Source organism: Perna viridis, chromosome 7 (assembly GCF_037379345.1).
Source record: "Perna viridis isolate PV_CMFRI_1.1 ecotype Kerala chromosome 7, ASM3737934v1, whole genome shotgun sequence".
Classification (NCBI taxonomy): Eukaryota; Metazoa; Mollusca; class Bivalvia; order Mytilida; family Mytilidae; genus Perna; species Perna viridis.
In genome coordinates, this window is record NC_142451.1 from 13683143 (window position 1) to 13700967 (window position 17825).

Here is a 17825-nt window from a genome sequence, read left to right on the forward strand (position 1 = left end):
AAGATATCTTATAAAGTACAAGAGATATCTTGAACATGAAATAAATATAAATACGGCGTGCCATATATCATATAAAAACGTTAATATGATATCTTATAAAGTTTATGAGATATCTTATATTCTGTAGTTTATAAAAAATGTAATTTATATTTTCTGTTATACTAATTCGTAAAAGATGTATAAATATAAATACAGCGTGCCATAAATTTGACCATCATTTTAATCGTTTTCAATGTAATGTCCACTAATAATTCTTAAAGCTGCATTAACTGCCAAAATTGTTCAGATTTGATTTTACTGAATTATGCTGATTCAATGAAATAAGTTAGTAGTAAAGCAATTGTCGATAATACCTACAGAATATTGTGAAAACAACGTGGTTTTTTTTCAATCAGAGAAAATCGATAGCTCTGATCTAATTATTTTTCGCCATTACTTGCGAAGATTGCCGATAGGACAATCACTATGGGTAAAAATACTTCAACCTTTGTAAAAAAAAAAAAAAATAAATAAATAAAAAAATATAAAAATAAAAAAAATTAGGGATACACAGGTAAGCACGTGTCTTGTTTTCATTTCGTTTTATCTACTTCTTGATCAGTTTTCAAATAAACAATGACCATATTTGAGCCACATTAGGTAAATTTCAAAAGGATCCTTCATTATGTTCGAACATTTTTCTTTTACGGCTCGAGTCGAATAACCACTTTCGCTTTGCAATCAGATTTGTTATTAAAGAAGCTACCCTTACAGCACATGCGCGGATAAAGGTCACCAGAAGTCACATGCATACGAATTCATCTAGGTCGATGACAATAAATATAGAGACACCTATTTCATGTATTTAATGTATTTTATTTGTGGACATCAAATGAAGTTATACAGGAAAAGTACAATTTAGTAGAAATAATTCAAAGTTAAGTTAAATGTCAACAGAAACAAAAACGAAAATGACACCTAATGCAGCTGTAATAAATTGTTCTGATGTCGACGTGACACGTGACCCCTGCGGTCGTATATCAAGTTGTGTCCATAGATTTCACATTTCGCTGTAAAATTAAAGCACGTGTATAAAATATTCGTTAATGTATGTAATACTACTTTATTCTAAAACACTTCCACGACACACGTTTTTTTATTATCTATTTACTTCAGGGCTATTTCAAGATTTAAACTTTGAAATGCCAAGTTCAAAATACGTCAGTTATCTAAGCATAACCACAGAACTGATGCAATACGGTATAAGGATCGAATATCTAAAAATAGAAATTACTAGTGTCATGAATATCAAACTAAATGCTAGTGGATATTATAGGCATATTTAAAAAAAAATGAAGTATGATCAAGTGTTTGATGTCTTGTTATAATAAAGTATCAAATTATTTTTTAAAACTGGCTGAAATGGATAAAATTATCGTATTCGATTTTAATATCTGAGCCAATTCTATCGTTTATATTTAGCTTTTCTATAAATAGCAATTACGTCACGTGTACCGTATAAAAAGGATATCACAACCTAACTACCACAATCAAAATGAAAATGGCTTTCTAATAGAAGAAGGGGGAATTATCTACTACAGCGTTGAATATGCAAGATTAAAAAAATTGAGAGGTAAGAATTTGATTAAAATAAATTTTCTGGTTTCTGTAATATAGTAATCAAGGGAACCAAGGTTATAGCGGTAATCAAAAGAATGTAATCCAGGGACAAAGACCAGACATGGAAAACAGACATTCACAAATAATAATATATTGAAACATTTTAAAAATTAATAGTAGTTATTGATTTGTCTTTTAGTTAAGGCACACACTATTTGTATCTTTTATATCTTGTCCGGCTAATCGAACAAAAATAGTTTTATCTTAGTGGTTACTTTAGTACTTTCAAACAGTATATCGATCCTGGCGAAAGCATAATAACATGCATGATTTACTTTTTGTACGTAGGTTGTTCCTGAATTATCAGTGACTAGAAGAAATGTATACAATATAGTAATCTATGAAGTGAGATGAGCTGCTGTTGAAGACCGTTAGCTGTAAAATGGAGAATGGATGACTAACCTACATGGTTGGTCTCAGCATGTCGATGTCTTTCTATGGTATAGATTAAGTTTTACCATCACCACTGGCTGGCCCGTAGGGTTAGCCACCAAGTAATGCCGCAACCATGGATCGACACGGCAAAACCGGGATGTTGGCCGTGGCTGGCCTCATCTCCGGCTTCACACTTATAGCCGCCTACCCATATCTCCAAAAATCCTTTCATCGTATCGCTAGAAGGCTTGTGAGAGTGGTAACAAAGTCTAGTGGTAACAACAATGATCCCATTACCACTACTCTTAAGTCGAATTCATCTACTGTTCATGATTCCAAAGGTACTATTTCACCTTCAATTCTAAATACCACAGAGGACGTTCTTGGATCTTGCTCCGACAGTGATGCAGATTCTGTCGAAACACATTCATCATCTTCGAACTTGAGTGAAAAAACAAAAGATTATCCTAAAGAATCAGTATACCCTAAAGAATTACCGAAAATATCCAAACAAGTAATAGACCATCTACAGACCTTCAATATATTTACCGAAACAGTGACTTATCAACCTGTGGAAAACCGTGACAATCAAGATACAACGGTTTACTGTAAAAACTTGTTTTTAAAAGACCGAAAAGGGAAATTTTATTACTTCATTTGCAGAGAAGAGAAGAATATTATCTTGCGTCAATTGAAATATAAACTTCATGCTCATCGAAACTTCTCTTTTGCTTCACCGAAAGAGGTCTTCCAGCATCTAAACGTACAGCCCGGATGTATCACGCCTTTTGTATTCCTCTCTGACGATGCCCCGGAGGATATTGTTGTTGCTATTTCCAGAGACTTAATGTTCGAGAAGAAGCTGAACTTTCATCCTCTCCACGAGAAGTATGCAACAAGAATATCGTTTGGACATCTGTTGAAATTGTTTGGACACCTTCAGAGAAAATTATCTATTATTGATTTGTAAATCTTCTGTTTTTATTTAGACTTGCTACAAGTCTCTCTGTAATATATATTTCATTTGATTAAATATCATTACTATCAAATAAAATATATTACAGAGAGACTTGTAGCAAGTCTAATTTTTATTCTTAGTATATCATAAATAATTATTTTGTTGTTGCTGTCTTCAGTATTAAATGTTCATAGTAAATCAAAGAAAACCACATTTGAAATCTTGTTGTTCCCAGCTATAAATTCAAGAGAAGACCGGAAGGAAAAACATTGAAGTAAAAGTTTATGGATTTCTTCGTGTATCACAATGTTACATACCACAAAAGAAAGAGTTGTATTGAATTTGGGGTCAATGGTCAACGGGAAAAAAACTCCTATAATTTGCTAGGGTTTAATTTAAATTCTTGACTTAATGAAGTTGTCGTTGTTCGTAAACATTTGATTTTTAAAATTAAACGGATCTTTTTTTAAATTTTACCACAAGGTGCAGTGCCATAAAAGTAAGAGAAATAAGAACGGATATAGTGAAATGTAACAAATGTACCAGCGTATAACATAAATACAAATTAATCAATACTTTCAGAAACCACTAAAAGGTCTTCAGCAAGTGTAAACACACCTTTAAGTAAGCTCTGTAAGGCCCGACAACAAAAGTAGTAAAAATCATCAGTAACAGAACGAAGGCAATTCTATGGCAATTCTTCAATATCAAACTAAAATGAAATATAACACAGCCACACATTAATGGCCAACATCTCCTGACTGTGGTGGCGCGTGAAATCTTAAGTGGGGTTAAACTAGTAAAATAAAGCCTTAACCACCCCCTTTAATGTATAGGTAAAAACTAAACAGAAACAACAAATACACCATAAAATATACTTAATAATTAATCAAATTCTTTCCATGGAATAACTCAACATACAAATTATAGACAAAATGAGTAACGAACGCTCTTTGTTGCTGAAAGCTAATTCTGAACATTGTGAAGAAGGCCCCGTTCATCAACAATCAACACTTCGAGTAAATATCTTGCTTCATTTGTCACTTTTCATTTAATATACATGCATATATATATATATATATATATATATATATATATATATATATATATATATATATATATATATATATATATATATATATATATATATATATATATATATATATATATATATATGTTAACTACAATTTCAGTGGACTGGATTTGAAGAAGTAACGTCAGGTACTAAATAGGCAAGATTCGATGAAGTGCATTTACTAAAAAAAATAGGGATGCAATAAGTGCTTGAATATCTCTGTTCGTGAAACAAAGTTCGTAGAATAGACAATGATTTGAAAATTATATCCTTTACCAATAAATCTATTAAGGGCAGTCGATAAACCCATCGGATTTCATTTAAAAGAATGTGCTTGGTAAGCTATATTTGCGTAAAAAAAAAACAGTGTGAGCAATACCATTTTTATTTAGAAGCCCGCAAGTAAGCTAGCATGTGCTATTATGTTTGTATCAAAGTTCCATGTAACGGTGAAAAAACTTGGTAAATGTTTTTAGAAGTTTGTGATATCGATACCTCTAATGCAAAAGCTTTTCTGTAATTTATTTCGCGCATTAAAATCTAACACTTTATTACAAATACGAGAAAACCGGATCAATTATGACATGTAAGTACCAAAGGAGAATGCTTCAGGAATATCACCATCTAGGAATGGGAAATTAACAATGAGAAATATCACAATCTAGGATTGGGAAATTAACAATAGGAAATATCACCATCTAGGAATGGAAAATTAACAATAGGAAAATCTAAATCATCTCTTTTGTCATAAGGTTTAGTGTGAAGGGTGTCTATCTTGGTCAAGAAAAGGTGTAATAATACTATTTCTGTTATATTAAATCAACTTTTAAAAGTTCTTTTGGGTAGATATCTTGAATATAGTTTTTAAGGCTAGTACAATTAAGGGCCAAAATATCATTAAGACATCTAAAAGTATAGTTACCAAATTCATTGAACAGATGTTTTGAATGATCTTTAAAGAGTTACCAGTGCGTTTCATAACAGTAAAGAAACAAATCGGTTATGAAAGGAGCACAATTAGTCCCCATTGGAATACCAACAACCTGTCTGTATAAAGAATTTCCAAATCGAATAAAATTATTGTTAATTTAAAAAAAAAACAAAGCATTGATCACTTCAAATATCTTACTAATGTGTTCCCGTCTTCAATCGCCGAAAATGCATTGTAGTCATTATCATAAATAAATTGAGAGTCAGAACTACAAAGAATCATTAAATTAAATATGACATTTTTTTCAATTGGTTTATGTGGCAGCGCTGTATATAATAGGATGGAAAAGTCATAACTATCAAAAGAATCATTCGAACCTCGAAAGTTTTTTTTTTTGGATAATGTTAGAAATATAAATAACAGAATATTTGCAGGAAGATGAAATAAAACGGCTTTTGTGAAGTTTTGACATCCAGTATAATGTTGGAACACTTTTAGTGAATTTATTGTCCAGGCGTCAGATAAATGTTAGCTATTTGTCCATAATTCCTGAACGGTTCATGTCACAAAGTACTCACATCATGAAATAGCTTGTTTCCAGCCACTCATTGGGCCCTAATTCCAAAAAGGTTCAAGTTACAATCTCCCTGCCTTTCTTTTGTGGTATGGCATCTTGTGATACACTTTCATGAGATTTGTTCATATTTTTTAAATTTTTCATGAAAGATCTACTCACTTACAATCAAGTTATTGTCTGGACATTTATATCTACGGCAATGCTAGATGCTAGCATGATACGACCACACTTTTTTTGGTCGAGTACTCAAATTGGAGCTTTTACAATTTACCAAGATTTCATTAAAACTGCTGTAAGTGTTAAAAAATATCAGTACAAATATGGAGAAAACCCTTTTCATGAATATAGGCCTATCATTTGAAACCGTAAAATTAGAAATTTATAACATATGAAAGAGAACTGGCATCAATAAAAATAACTGATTTTCCAAAGTTCCATAAAATTTGGTAGATGCAAATTTGAGTTTATGTCCAAAAAACGACTAAATCTTTGTTTTTATACAGCGGCAAAAAATAATCACACAGATTTATGATTCAAATAGATACCACCCACTCATTGATCGAGGGTATAATATGGACTGGGCAAATGCAGTTTAACCTTGAAATATAGTTTAAAAATGCTTCCATATCATTTCATTAAGGTGGTTATTGAGTAATTGTAAGCTGAACAAAAAATTACAACTCTATAACTTAGTAACTGCATTATTTATTCTAATACCTTTGACATTTATATATCACAATTTTATACATCCTTTATTTTACAACACATTGCACAGTGGTGTGTCAAACTTGTAAAATTCTATCTTGTACATACAAAACTTAATATAACTTCAATTTTAACATAGAAATTTGGTAGTAATACAACTTTCAAATCAGAAACCTTTTTCCAGTATGTCACCGGTATGTCATGTTTCATCAGTTACAAAAATACATAGGCAGATCCAGACATTCTAAAGAGGGGATACCAGGCTATTATTTGCTTATTTTTGCATGATATTAACAAAATTTCACAAGAAATGAAAGGGGTGGGTTTCCAACCTAGAATCTTACTCAACAGGAATTTCCACAGGAGAAAAGTGATTTGTAATGGTAACAAATAGATAAAACAAAACTTACTTTGAAGAAATCTACAACTAATGCAAAATATCACATCCTGAGAGTTATTCTATAGCTGTGCTTCAAAGTATTGGTCCAGGATGAAGTCAATAGGATGTACAAGACAGAATCATTACAAATAAACTATTCATTTCCATCATTAACATAAATTACTCGATTATTTATACAGAATTTACAAAACATACAAAATAAAACACAGATTTGTGTAATGTTACAGGCTGTACATCAACAAATTAAATTTCCACAAGTGCCATAAAAACAAAAAATGGTCAAGAAAATGTTAACTGCGCTGAAGAATTTAACTAGCATTGAGTACTCCCCTCATAGCAATGTGTATTTATTCATAGTTTTTTCTTTCTTTCAATTATCATTTTGAAAATAAAATAGACAAAGCCCACTTACAAAGCATAGCAAATTTCCTGTAGCAATATAATCCATATTTATACTTGTAAAAGTGATCTTAATTTAAACAAATTATTTATTTCCTACTTTCAAATATTTTGCATTGGTGAGTGATATAGCAAAAATCCCACATAAACTTGTTACAGTGTGTTATATAGTTAACTTCATGAAAAAGATGTGGTCTTCCCTTAATAAAATGACAATTAACTGACAATCTGTCTAAAGTAGTTAACATGACAATTGACAATAAACTTAAAAACATTTTATCAAACTTAGATTAAAATACCTATGAAATGATACAAAATTTAAACCTCTATGTTAAATTCCAGTTAACTACCTAAGACATTTCATCAAGTAACTGTCACTCCACCAAAGAGAGACTAACTACATTCCTTGAAATTTACTATATCATTCGCTGTAATAATGACTGAATAAAACCATGTATGTATCAAACTCATCTCACATATGAAGTACAAATGTGGCAAACAAAAAGGATCAAGTATGAAGACTTTCAATCTACAACTCAGAGAGACAACATACATCTATAACATTCATTCAATGAACACGAGACAGAGAAAACAGTTAATAAACAACAAAGTTATAATGTAACATTACACAAACCAACCTATCTATACTATCCAACTATCAATTATCTTCCATTAAATACAAGACATAGGGAGGGACAACCATCCATCTTTATCCAGACCCCCAATAGAGCTGCAACAGGGGAAAAAGTAAATGAACAGAATGAATTTTTAAGACATTGTACTGGTATTTACTTTCCAAATGTACCATAAGAAAGTGATAATTTATCAAATATATAAGTTTATTCACAACTTGTAACTAGTACTTAGCAACCCCCTACCTCCCCCCACCCCCCCCCCCCAAAAAAAAGAAAAAGAAAAAGAAAAAGTTTACAATAATTTTAGTCTATACTAAATACCTATATAACAGGAGCATAATATAATTTCTGACATTTAGCTATCTTCATCATTAAAAAAAAGACAATCCACTTTAAATTATACAGGAACTGATGCATTTTTTAATGGATAACACCGTCTTTCAGAAACTTATTGATGGGTGGATAGTATGGACAATGATTGCATATCTAACAAAGTTTTCTTTATGGAATTCTTACATCTATATAAAACCTATCTATCACATTAGTACTGGTATATCTAATCACATGATTCTAGTTGCCATGGTGATAATATAACATGCCATAATATCATAAACTTCTCTTCTTTAATCAGTAAAAAGGTAAAATTCATGAGTTTAAAACTTTTCAAAAGACCAGTTTAAGCAAACGTATAAAAAAAAAGAAAAAAATATGCAACAAGGGCTTTGCCTAACAAACAAATATTTATTGTAAATCTAGGTTTTCAAGTGACTCAAATCATGTCCTAAACCATCTAGAATTAGCACTTTTAAGAATATGCATTTGTAGTTTTAGTAACGTCCCTTTAGTTTAACAAAATTTTTTGTTTTACATACAAAGATAGATAAATCTAATGACCATTGTTCACGGTTTCCCCTATCACATAATTTGCATGAGTATGAGCACAGGTGCCAATCCTGATTCTCATTGTTTTAGCATCACCACCCAAAAAAATCGAAGTATACATAGTACACCAAAGCATGTTGTTTAAATGATGTGTTATTAGTCTCTATGTAAACCATGGTTCACACAATTTTATACATTTTTCGAGCTTTTGTAATAATGATTACATGAACAGATGTTATAAACATTCTACAAGTGACATCCAATAGGAATTGATGTAATAAATACTCTAAGACTGATATCCAATAAAATCAGATGTTATAATTACTCTACAACTGACATCCAATAGGTGAACTGTTAATATGATCTACAATGTTATGTATATTATAACAAATTTGGTCGTGATGGTATTGATGGTCGATCTGGAATCTTCGGTGCTCCTGGCAGACCAGCTGAACCAGGACGTCTAAAAAATACACGAATAAACTTAGATTAACTAACATCCAATTAAAACAAGAAATACAAAACATATAATTAGTAACTGATTTGAGCAAAGCTATTATTACCATGTCAATGTAAGCTGTAAAGAACTCTGGTTTGATGGGTACCAGTTTCATTTCTGTTGTGATTTAATACTTATTTCATTGGAAACTCTTATCTCAGATGAAATCGATAAATTCAAATTTTAATGAAATAATAAAACATTGATAAACAAATAAAACTGATATCCATGGATACAAATAGATATAACTTTACTGTACAGGTAAATGTAAGCTGTTTATACAAGTATGCCCGAAGAAGGAATTTTAAAATGATATCAAGCACCAAAAAATATCAAAAGTGTAAAGACATTTTTAATACAGGTCACTTTCATCAATCAAACAAATGAGTTTACTCCAGTCCCACGAAAATTAGAAAAATAATCACTTTTATGGAGGTTGCACGAGTTACACAGTCTATTCTCCTTAAACATACAATAATGATAATACATTTAAACCAGTCTCAACCAAACATTTCATAATCCAAAATTCTGTCTAAACCAAACACTTCATGAAGTATATAGATTTCAATTTAAATGTATTATAACCTCAATAAACCAAACCAATTTTAAAGTCTGGCAGGGGTTTGGTTCAGACAGACATTACTGTACCATACATCCCTAATTTTTATGCGAGTTATGCCCCTTTGAACTTAGACATTTGCAATAAATCAGTGGTTTATAATGTAGTTTGTATAGGTTATATGTATGGGCCTCCCACAAACACATAAAAGAGCAAAAAATTCCTGCTAAAGAGAATTCTATTTAAAACTGAGTAGCCCATGTGATAGTAAGAAATTTCACTATAATCTATTCTATAAGTCAGTTGTGAATCTATTCATGGTAATATTGTATTTTATGTAAATCCATTTTCCTTGAAAACACTAACAATCAAATGAAGTCCATGATTCAAAAAATTCCACAAAAACAATGAAAAAGAAAAAAGATTGAAATTTACAAATAGCAGTGCATTTAAAGTATTTGAGACTTCACTATATTTCAACAATTCACTTGATGGAGATTGTTTGTAACAGCAACACTTAGATTAGAGATACTTTTTTGTCTTTTTTCATTTTCAAATAGATAGAGAATTAATCTAAAATAGACTGCTTATAAATTATAAGCCATAATATTCAAAGCAAATATGAAATACACAACAAACTAGCATCACTTGATAGTATTAAGTAGCACTCCAGCTAAGGATCATGCAAAAAGTGATTCATGGGTAACAAGCCCACATAATTTTTATTTTTGATATTTTGTTTGAAATGTCATAGTAAACAAAAAACCTGTGGTTTTTCATATAACCCGTGCTCTTAGGAGATATAAATTATAAAAAATGTACTGTAGATTTCAAAATTAAGGGAGATAACTCTGTAAATGGTGCTCAAATACAATAGAATCTACTGTATTTTCAATGTCGATTATCTCCTAAGAGCAGGCAGATTTGAATGAATAATTACACATTTCATAGTATAGACCCATAAAACAACTTAATTACAAAAATAAAAATATGTAGCCTTCTTTGAGGTGTATCACATTTTTCATATTTTGCATGATTCTTACAACAACAGCTACTAAACATGCTGATGTAATCACAACAATCTGTTGTTGGAGAATTAATTAATTGAGGGATAATATTATGGGTAAATTAACTGCAAGAATAAAATTTACAAGACTGGAAAAAAGATACAAGCAATTAAAAATGCTTCCCTTGAAGCAAAACACAAAACAGGCAGCAAGCATGTATACATTATACATTTTTATAAAGAATAAATATGCATATAAAGGAATAGGGAAAAAAACAGAATGACACACACAGTAACATACAGTATATCTATTTAGTCACAGCACAACAAAAACACAGTAAGCAACTATAAGAAAGAAAAGTCCTTTGAAAAGCAAAAGTAACTTAATAAATTAATAAACCCAAAAAAAAGTAAACAAAAAAAAAAAGACTCTTAAAACAGTGTAAAATTACATCCAAATCCCATCCATGATCACCTATCTAATTACATGGTAAACCTACATTTATTATCATTTTTTCCCCTTCATTATACCAAATCAAGCATTGTTTTTGTGAAAATTCTAAGCAAGTGAGCGAATAAATCTACTTGATGAAGCAAGCTCTGGAAGATGAAGTCACTCATGTATGAAACATGTCAGCAATTTTATAAAATAACAATTAACAGTGGCAAGTTATTGTTCTGTAGTTTGGTATTTCATGAGAAATACCTTTCTTTCCCATTAAAAAAACTTTTCTTAATTTAAACTTTTAGAAGAGGAGCATATAGTTTGTAGTACAATAGTATAGCATAGAAAGTGTCATAAACTGTGGTTATTGTTTTAAAAAGAAAGAAATATCTGGTTAATGAACACACAATAGAAATCACAAAAATCAGAAATATTCTAGCAATATCTGATTAGTATAGCGCCTTCCCTGAGACTCAAGGAAAAACAAGTAGTCATAACATTCTCTTGTACAAAATTCCAAATAGGAATTGAATGAAGATATGTTTGGTTCCATCATGCTATGTTAATTTACCCAAGAGAAGGGAGATAATTTCATGCACACACATATCAAGAAATTATGCACCAGAAACCCAAATAAAATTAAAACAAATTTTTTTTAAAACGAGGCTGATGATTTTATAGTGCTCACATGAAATAGTGTTCCTTCTCTCTCTCTTTTTTTTTTTTTTTTTTAAATATTTCAACCACTGTACTGATAGAGACTCAACAAATATACTTTGTAAAACTCCGTAAAATAAATCTCAACTGAACCTAGAATTAACTTGATGTACTTCTATCCCATCATGTTTCATGTATTTTTCACAACAATTTTTATGCACTCTTAATCATAGAAAAATGAACAGCTGTCTAGTGCAGTAAGTTGGGGCTCAGTTCAAATTATATCATTTCTGTGCAATTATTGATTTTTCCCTTTAAATGGTAAATATGTTTGTAAACTATAAGAAAATGAAAATGAAAAGTCCATCATCGGTCAACTCTGAAATACAATTTATCCTCCTTAATGAACACATAACAAAAAAATAAATCTAAGGCACAAATAGTTTTAATTAGCACTATAAAATCATACACCATATATCTAAAGATGCAATATCTCCTCATTCAATGATCATTTGAAATTCTGCCTGCTACTGACATACCCACGCTGAGATCCATATTGATTTAAATAGGATTTTGTTCTGTAACAGATTATAAACTGCCATCAGTACTTCTTAATCACATTTCAATGTAGTAATATTATTACAATGTGTTCCTATTTTGTTTTGTTGTCATTTTTTAACACTCTTTTAACAGTGAAATTAAAAAAAATATATAAATATATTTTTTAAGCTTGTTCTTGTATTCTAAAAAAAACCTTATATCTGTAAACTGGGGAAAAATATATATTTTCAGTATCTACCTTTCCAAACATGAATGCAATTACTAGTTCCTAGATTACCATTCTGTTTGTACATGTTTAAATTGAAATAAAAGGTTTTAAAATGAGAAAAAAAATATAATACATTGAACACATTACAAAGCAAAGCAAATCAGCTCCAGATCCGAACAGAATAAACTCAAAACATCAATATATAAACACAAACACAAAACTGATAACAAATGAAAGGTTTCATTGTAGTTCCACAAATTCACCTTATAAAATGGGCACTAAATGAGAGCTTAATGAATGAAGTCCCCGACTATCTGAAGTTGTTGGAATACTGAACACACATCTTTGTAAAGCTTAATGCATCATTTTTCCCCAAAACAACAGTTTAATATACACATTCTTTATCTCTCATATTTAAAATTTAGTTGTATTAAAGTCAGATTTGTTGAATGTCATGATGCTGCAACAGAGCAGTGATTTTGTCTATTTATCAGATATGTCATTTTGACAATATGTCATCATTAATTGTCACAACATATCATACATGTATGATATAGGATGAATAGTAATTAACATAAGGACTATATGATAGACAAGATGTAAATAAAAACCTACCCTTGTGCAACTCCCTGTGCAATCAGTGGTGCTGCACTGTAAAATGTTAGAAAGAACTCAATTACACCTTTATACATACTAGTATAGATACATTTACCATTATTTCATAAAGTAAAGAACTTTCTATTCATTTGTAACTCCAATTTCATTGCTTTACTTGGAATACATCTTTTTTTAAATATTTATGAAAAATATTTCCCCATTTTTAATTTTGTTGTAAATAGCCGAATATCAATTTTCATGTATTATTGTTTTTATTTTAATTTTTTTTGTTTTAAATAGCATTTCATACCTTCTGGCAGCGTCTGCAGCATAAGGTGCAGCACTGCAATACAAATTCAATCAGGATTTAAAGTAAGGAAATCAAAAGATTTCAAATTATCATTTTGGATTTTTAAGGTCTTGACTTAAAAAATTAAACATCTTTAAATAATATATATAATGTTAATAATTGATATATTACTAAGTCTAATTTTTTGTTTTGTTTTTTTGGACTGACATTAGAATTACTTAAGATTTTTATACATTAACTGTTTTTTTTTTGTGTTGTTTTGTTTGTTTTTTGTTTGTTTGGTTTTTTTTTTCCTATGTATTCATTTATTGTTCGTACCTTTTAGCAATGTCACCAGCATACGGGGCAACGCTACAATGAAAAGGGGGATAACTCATATTTTACAGCAATTTGGATTTATTTTTTATTAATTATTGCATTAATGTAAATCTATTTAAAATACATTAGACAGCAACTAAGTAATTACATTCTATTTTAACTAACATTGCATTTAACCTAAAACATCAATTTAAAATTTAAATACCAATTTTTTTTTTCTCTTCAATTTTTTATTTTCATTTTTTTTTGTTTATACAAATGACAGAAAAAACCTACCCTTTAGCTGCTTGCTGAGCTAGGTAAATTGAAGCTCTGAAAATATATTTTGGAACATAATTTTATTTGAGAAATTATTTCAATTAGGTGAACAACAGCAAATTGAATGTTATATTTACAACAAAAAATCTATGAAGGGGAGACAATAAACTCTAACAAACAATCTAAAAAATTTAAAAAAAAAAACAAATCTCAGTCAAATGTGATAGTCAATGCTAATTGTAGTAAATTTACAAAATTTAACAAGGATTCGAAGAGTGATATTAGGTGTACTTTATCAGTGGTCCAAATCCGAAAATTTCCCAAAATAAAAGTGTTTGAATAGGTGTAAATAGCATGAAAGGTGCTCTACAAGGAAAGTGTATCAATCAAGAAATTAAAAAAAATTGTATCATGTTCAACTTGAAAGCTTAGGCTTTAAAATAAGCAAGAAAGATTGTGAAAAATATCTCACTGTAATGATCCAAAACATCTAGTTTAGCTTTAATCATACATTGGGTGAAATTCAGAAATTAGAGCCTACTTAATCACAACTCCACAAATTAAATATAAACTGCATTCCATGCAAGTATTTACTTCATGGTGGTAACTGAAATTCAGTTAAGTATCAGAGCTGTTAAAATCTTTTGAATATGTTTAAAAACATAGGACTTTTGATTACTATGGAGATTGACATGGGGATCTATTAATCTGTTTTTGGTTGTGCTGGTTCTATGATATTCATGATCTCAATAATAACTGGTCCAAATTGATCAAGTATGTATAAAGGTGTAATAAGTAATGGTACAATTAAAAAATGCAGCAAGTAGCACACTACTTAACAGGCAGAATACAAACACAGGGTGTATAAAACTAATAATTCAGTGATATGAATCTATTGTGTTACTTCAGTGTACAGAAAGAAAGTCAGCATTCCTCAGAGGTTATGTTTAAATATGATCTGGGACTTTTGGTAAAAATCTAAAAAAAATCTACAATAGGAGATAAATCTTGAAGTACTGAATTTTAAAGTCCAAGATAATCACATTTTGCTTCTTGATGGTCCACAAATTGATGGTCCTGGACCTAAGATTTTGTCTTAATTGAACCCTGTATCATCTTTCTTTCTTTAAAAATTCCATCAATGACTGACTTACAGAACACTAGTACATGTGTCGTAACGCTTCAATTATGAAAACAATGAAACATATTACTCGGTAATTTAAAATCTAGAAATTTACTGGTACTCCGTAACAAACAAGTTGTTCTATTTTTGCCTTATTTGTTTAAATTCACAAAGATAGGGTTGAAGATGAAATAATTTCAAATCAAATCTTCATGGCACTGACATTCATATGTCAAAACAGCTGTACGCTATGTGTTCCTGATGTCTGTAGGGGATATAAATATTAAATTTAATTAAATAGTGTTTAATAAATCAGTGACTTCATGAAAACCATCTTTAAATTGGTGCTAAGAAAATCCTGGTAAAGTGTCCACTGAAATAACACATGGTTTAATGATCAGAAACAAGGTGTTTAAAAAAGCAGATGAAATCCCATCACCATGCAGGTATATAATACACATACCGATTATTTTGGTTGAAACTGTAAATATCAAGGTTAACATGCTACAAGATCTACGTACAACATTCAAGAAATACATAACATACATATTGATAAAGGATGAATTAAGCATGCATCTGAAGCCATGTACACAATGCAATATAAACCAACCCTTTTCTTCACATTGCTAAGGTTAGTTTTACACCTTAATTATTCTTCACACAGATAATATGTATTGGCAACTGCACAAGGACTGAGAACTATCAAACTGTAGGTATACTAAATATCTTCAAGTTTCTTTTTACCAGAAATCTTCATTTGTTAACAGCCAGATAATTCTCTATTTATTTCTTTTTATAAGCCTAACGGTTGCAAAGATGTTATCAGTCCCTATCAAGCCAAAGAGCTTACTTGAAAGTCAATTTCCCAGAAAACTAATACGCAAAATTAGTTTATTTTTCAGTTGGGGATATCAGTAACAACTATTGGTTACTACGACAACCATTTCATATTAACAAGCAGCCATGACATATACTACTGATATATAACAATAAAAGTAGCTATGATTTTAACTAAAAGTAGTAACCACAAAAATATATGTAGCATTTTGTATATTCCATTCTGATTTCAATGGTTCTTATGGACTATATATTTGGACATGTTAGGAGTCACCAAGAAATTATAACATAAGCAATTTATCAAATTAATTCCATGTGCTGGAAAATAAAGCAGCCATATATTCTGGCAACATAATTCTGGGTTTCTTATAATGTCAACATTCTGTCTGTTATTCTTGTATCGACTTAAAATGCACCAATTATTCTTGAACAGAATTCTGATACAATTGAGTACAGGCAAATTAATACCTAAATCATGCATAGACAGCAATCATGCTTTTTAATGATTTGATCTATTTAAATTCATCAGTAACTCTATTCCAAAAATTAACAAATAATATTTAAGCAATTTTTTAACCATTAAAAGATTTAAAAGAAATTAAGAAATCTTTCATTTAAAGTTTGCTGAAAAAAAATTAATCACACTTGTAAAAAAGAGAAAAGAATACAATTTATGCAACTTCCAATAGAACATATAATGGAACTTAAAAGTAACAAAACAGAATGTCATTTTCATCTCAGTTTTTTCTACTTACGCAGGTATTGGTGGACCTCCAGCAGCAGCAGGAGCTGTTGGTGCTGGTCTATTTGGAATGGATGGTGCTGGTCGACTTGGTAAAGATCCCCCAGGACCTGGTCGGTTTGGTAATGGTGGAGGGGGTCCTGCACGTGATGGCTTCGGTGAAGATGGTCTTGACCCACCACTGCTTTAGAGATAAAAGTACAAGCTTCCTGTCATTTCTATTCATATCAAAAGGGCGAATGGATTTAAATCTTACTAAAGCAATGTGTAGTTGGAAGATATATTTGCGGAAAAATATCAATTTTGATACCATTGTTGTTTTACTACGACTGTAAGAAAATGCATTGAACTTTGTATTGAACATTAAAAGTAAAGTTATTGAAACCAAGAAATAGCAAACATAGAATAATTCTGCTTTACTTTGATTTAATATTTTTCAATCTTGGGCCTGAGGTCAGAATAATTCCATTGAATATTATAAATCCATACAAAATGCATACAAAAGAGGCTTTCCTACTGACGACACATCAATGTTACATATTCATTTTTTGTTCTTGACCACCATCTTACCCATTCATGGTTTGATCCACATGTAGCCAGTCGTTGTCTACAGGGGGAGGCATTGGGGTGGCTGTTGTTGTGACATTTACATCACCTATTATACTTAGAGCCTCTTTTGTGGCATGGTACATTCTCAGAAGTTCTTCCCTTCTCTGTGCCTCTTCTTGGGACTCTTCCATCATTGATTGCTAAAATATTGAATAACTTGCATTCAACAATTAGAATATTTGGGCATCTTATATATATGTACTATAATATTTAAATTTGTTTTGAAGTCCCCTGTTTAGTTTCTAGGGCAAGACATTGAATTCATCATTTCCTAGTTATTTGCTAAGATACTTGTCTAATGGGTAAAAATACCTTCATGCATCACTTTGCATTCAAGAAAAGCTCCATCAAAGACTTGGACATATTTAAAATCTTAGAACAATATCTTTTGCCTCAGAAAGCCTGGAAGGAAGAATGGTTGTTTAGTGATGTGACAAGAATATCTTTTTTTTTTCTAATTTATTATTGATAAAAATGTATATTCATCATGTCATTATCAC

At 30.3% G+C, this 17825-nt stretch overlaps 2 protein-coding genes across 25 annotated transcripts in view; one reads left to right on the forward strand and one right to left on the reverse strand.

Moving 5' to 3' along the window:
• Positions 1-1476: 1476 nt before the first annotated feature.
• LOC148611403 (prolyl-tRNA synthetase associated domain-containing protein 1-like) lies at positions 1477-3205 on the forward strand. Its single transcript, XM_088591917.1, has 2 exons — positions 1477-1612; positions 1948-3205. The coding sequence occupies exon 2, from the start codon at positions 2168-2170 to the stop codon at positions 3002-3004; it is 837 nt and encodes a 278-aa protein (XP_088448043.1). The 5' UTR covers positions 1477-1612; positions 1948-2167; the 3' UTR covers positions 3005-3205.
• A 3055-nt stretch (positions 3206-6260) lies between these two features.
• The window catches only part of LOC148611404 (dynamin-1-like), a 49343-nt gene continuing 37778 nt past the window's right edge, over positions 6261-17825 (reverse strand). For 9 of the 24 annotated variants that reach the window (XM_088591924.1, XM_088591930.1, XM_088591918.1 and 6 more), the window contains 9 exons: positions 17287-17465; positions 16730-16900; positions 15601-15618; positions 14033-14068; positions 13757-13789; positions 13439-13471; positions 13147-13182; positions 12302-12340; positions 6261-9059 (listed from right to left, as the gene is read on the reverse strand). In XM_088591924.1, coding sequence (XP_088448050.1) covers positions 8978-9059; positions 12302-12340; positions 13147-13182; positions 13439-13471; positions 13757-13789; positions 14033-14068; positions 15601-15618; positions 16730-16900; positions 17287-17465 — 627 coding nt within the window. In that variant the 3' untranslated portion in view covers positions 6261-8977. Of the gene's footprint in view, positions 9060-12231; positions 12341-13146; positions 13183-13438; positions 13472-13756; positions 13790-14032; positions 14069-15600; positions 15619-16729; positions 16901-17286; positions 17466-17825 lie in introns of all 24 variants that reach the window. The other 15 variants (XM_088591919.1, XM_088591927.1, XM_088591923.1 and 12 more) reach the window with 10 other exon arrangements.

What these genes read in the sequence shown, in the direction of transcription:
- LOC148611403 (XM_088591917.1), top strand. Translation starts at nt 2,168, where the DNA reads ATGGATCGACACGGCAAAACCGGGATGTTGGCCGTGGCTGGCCTCATC.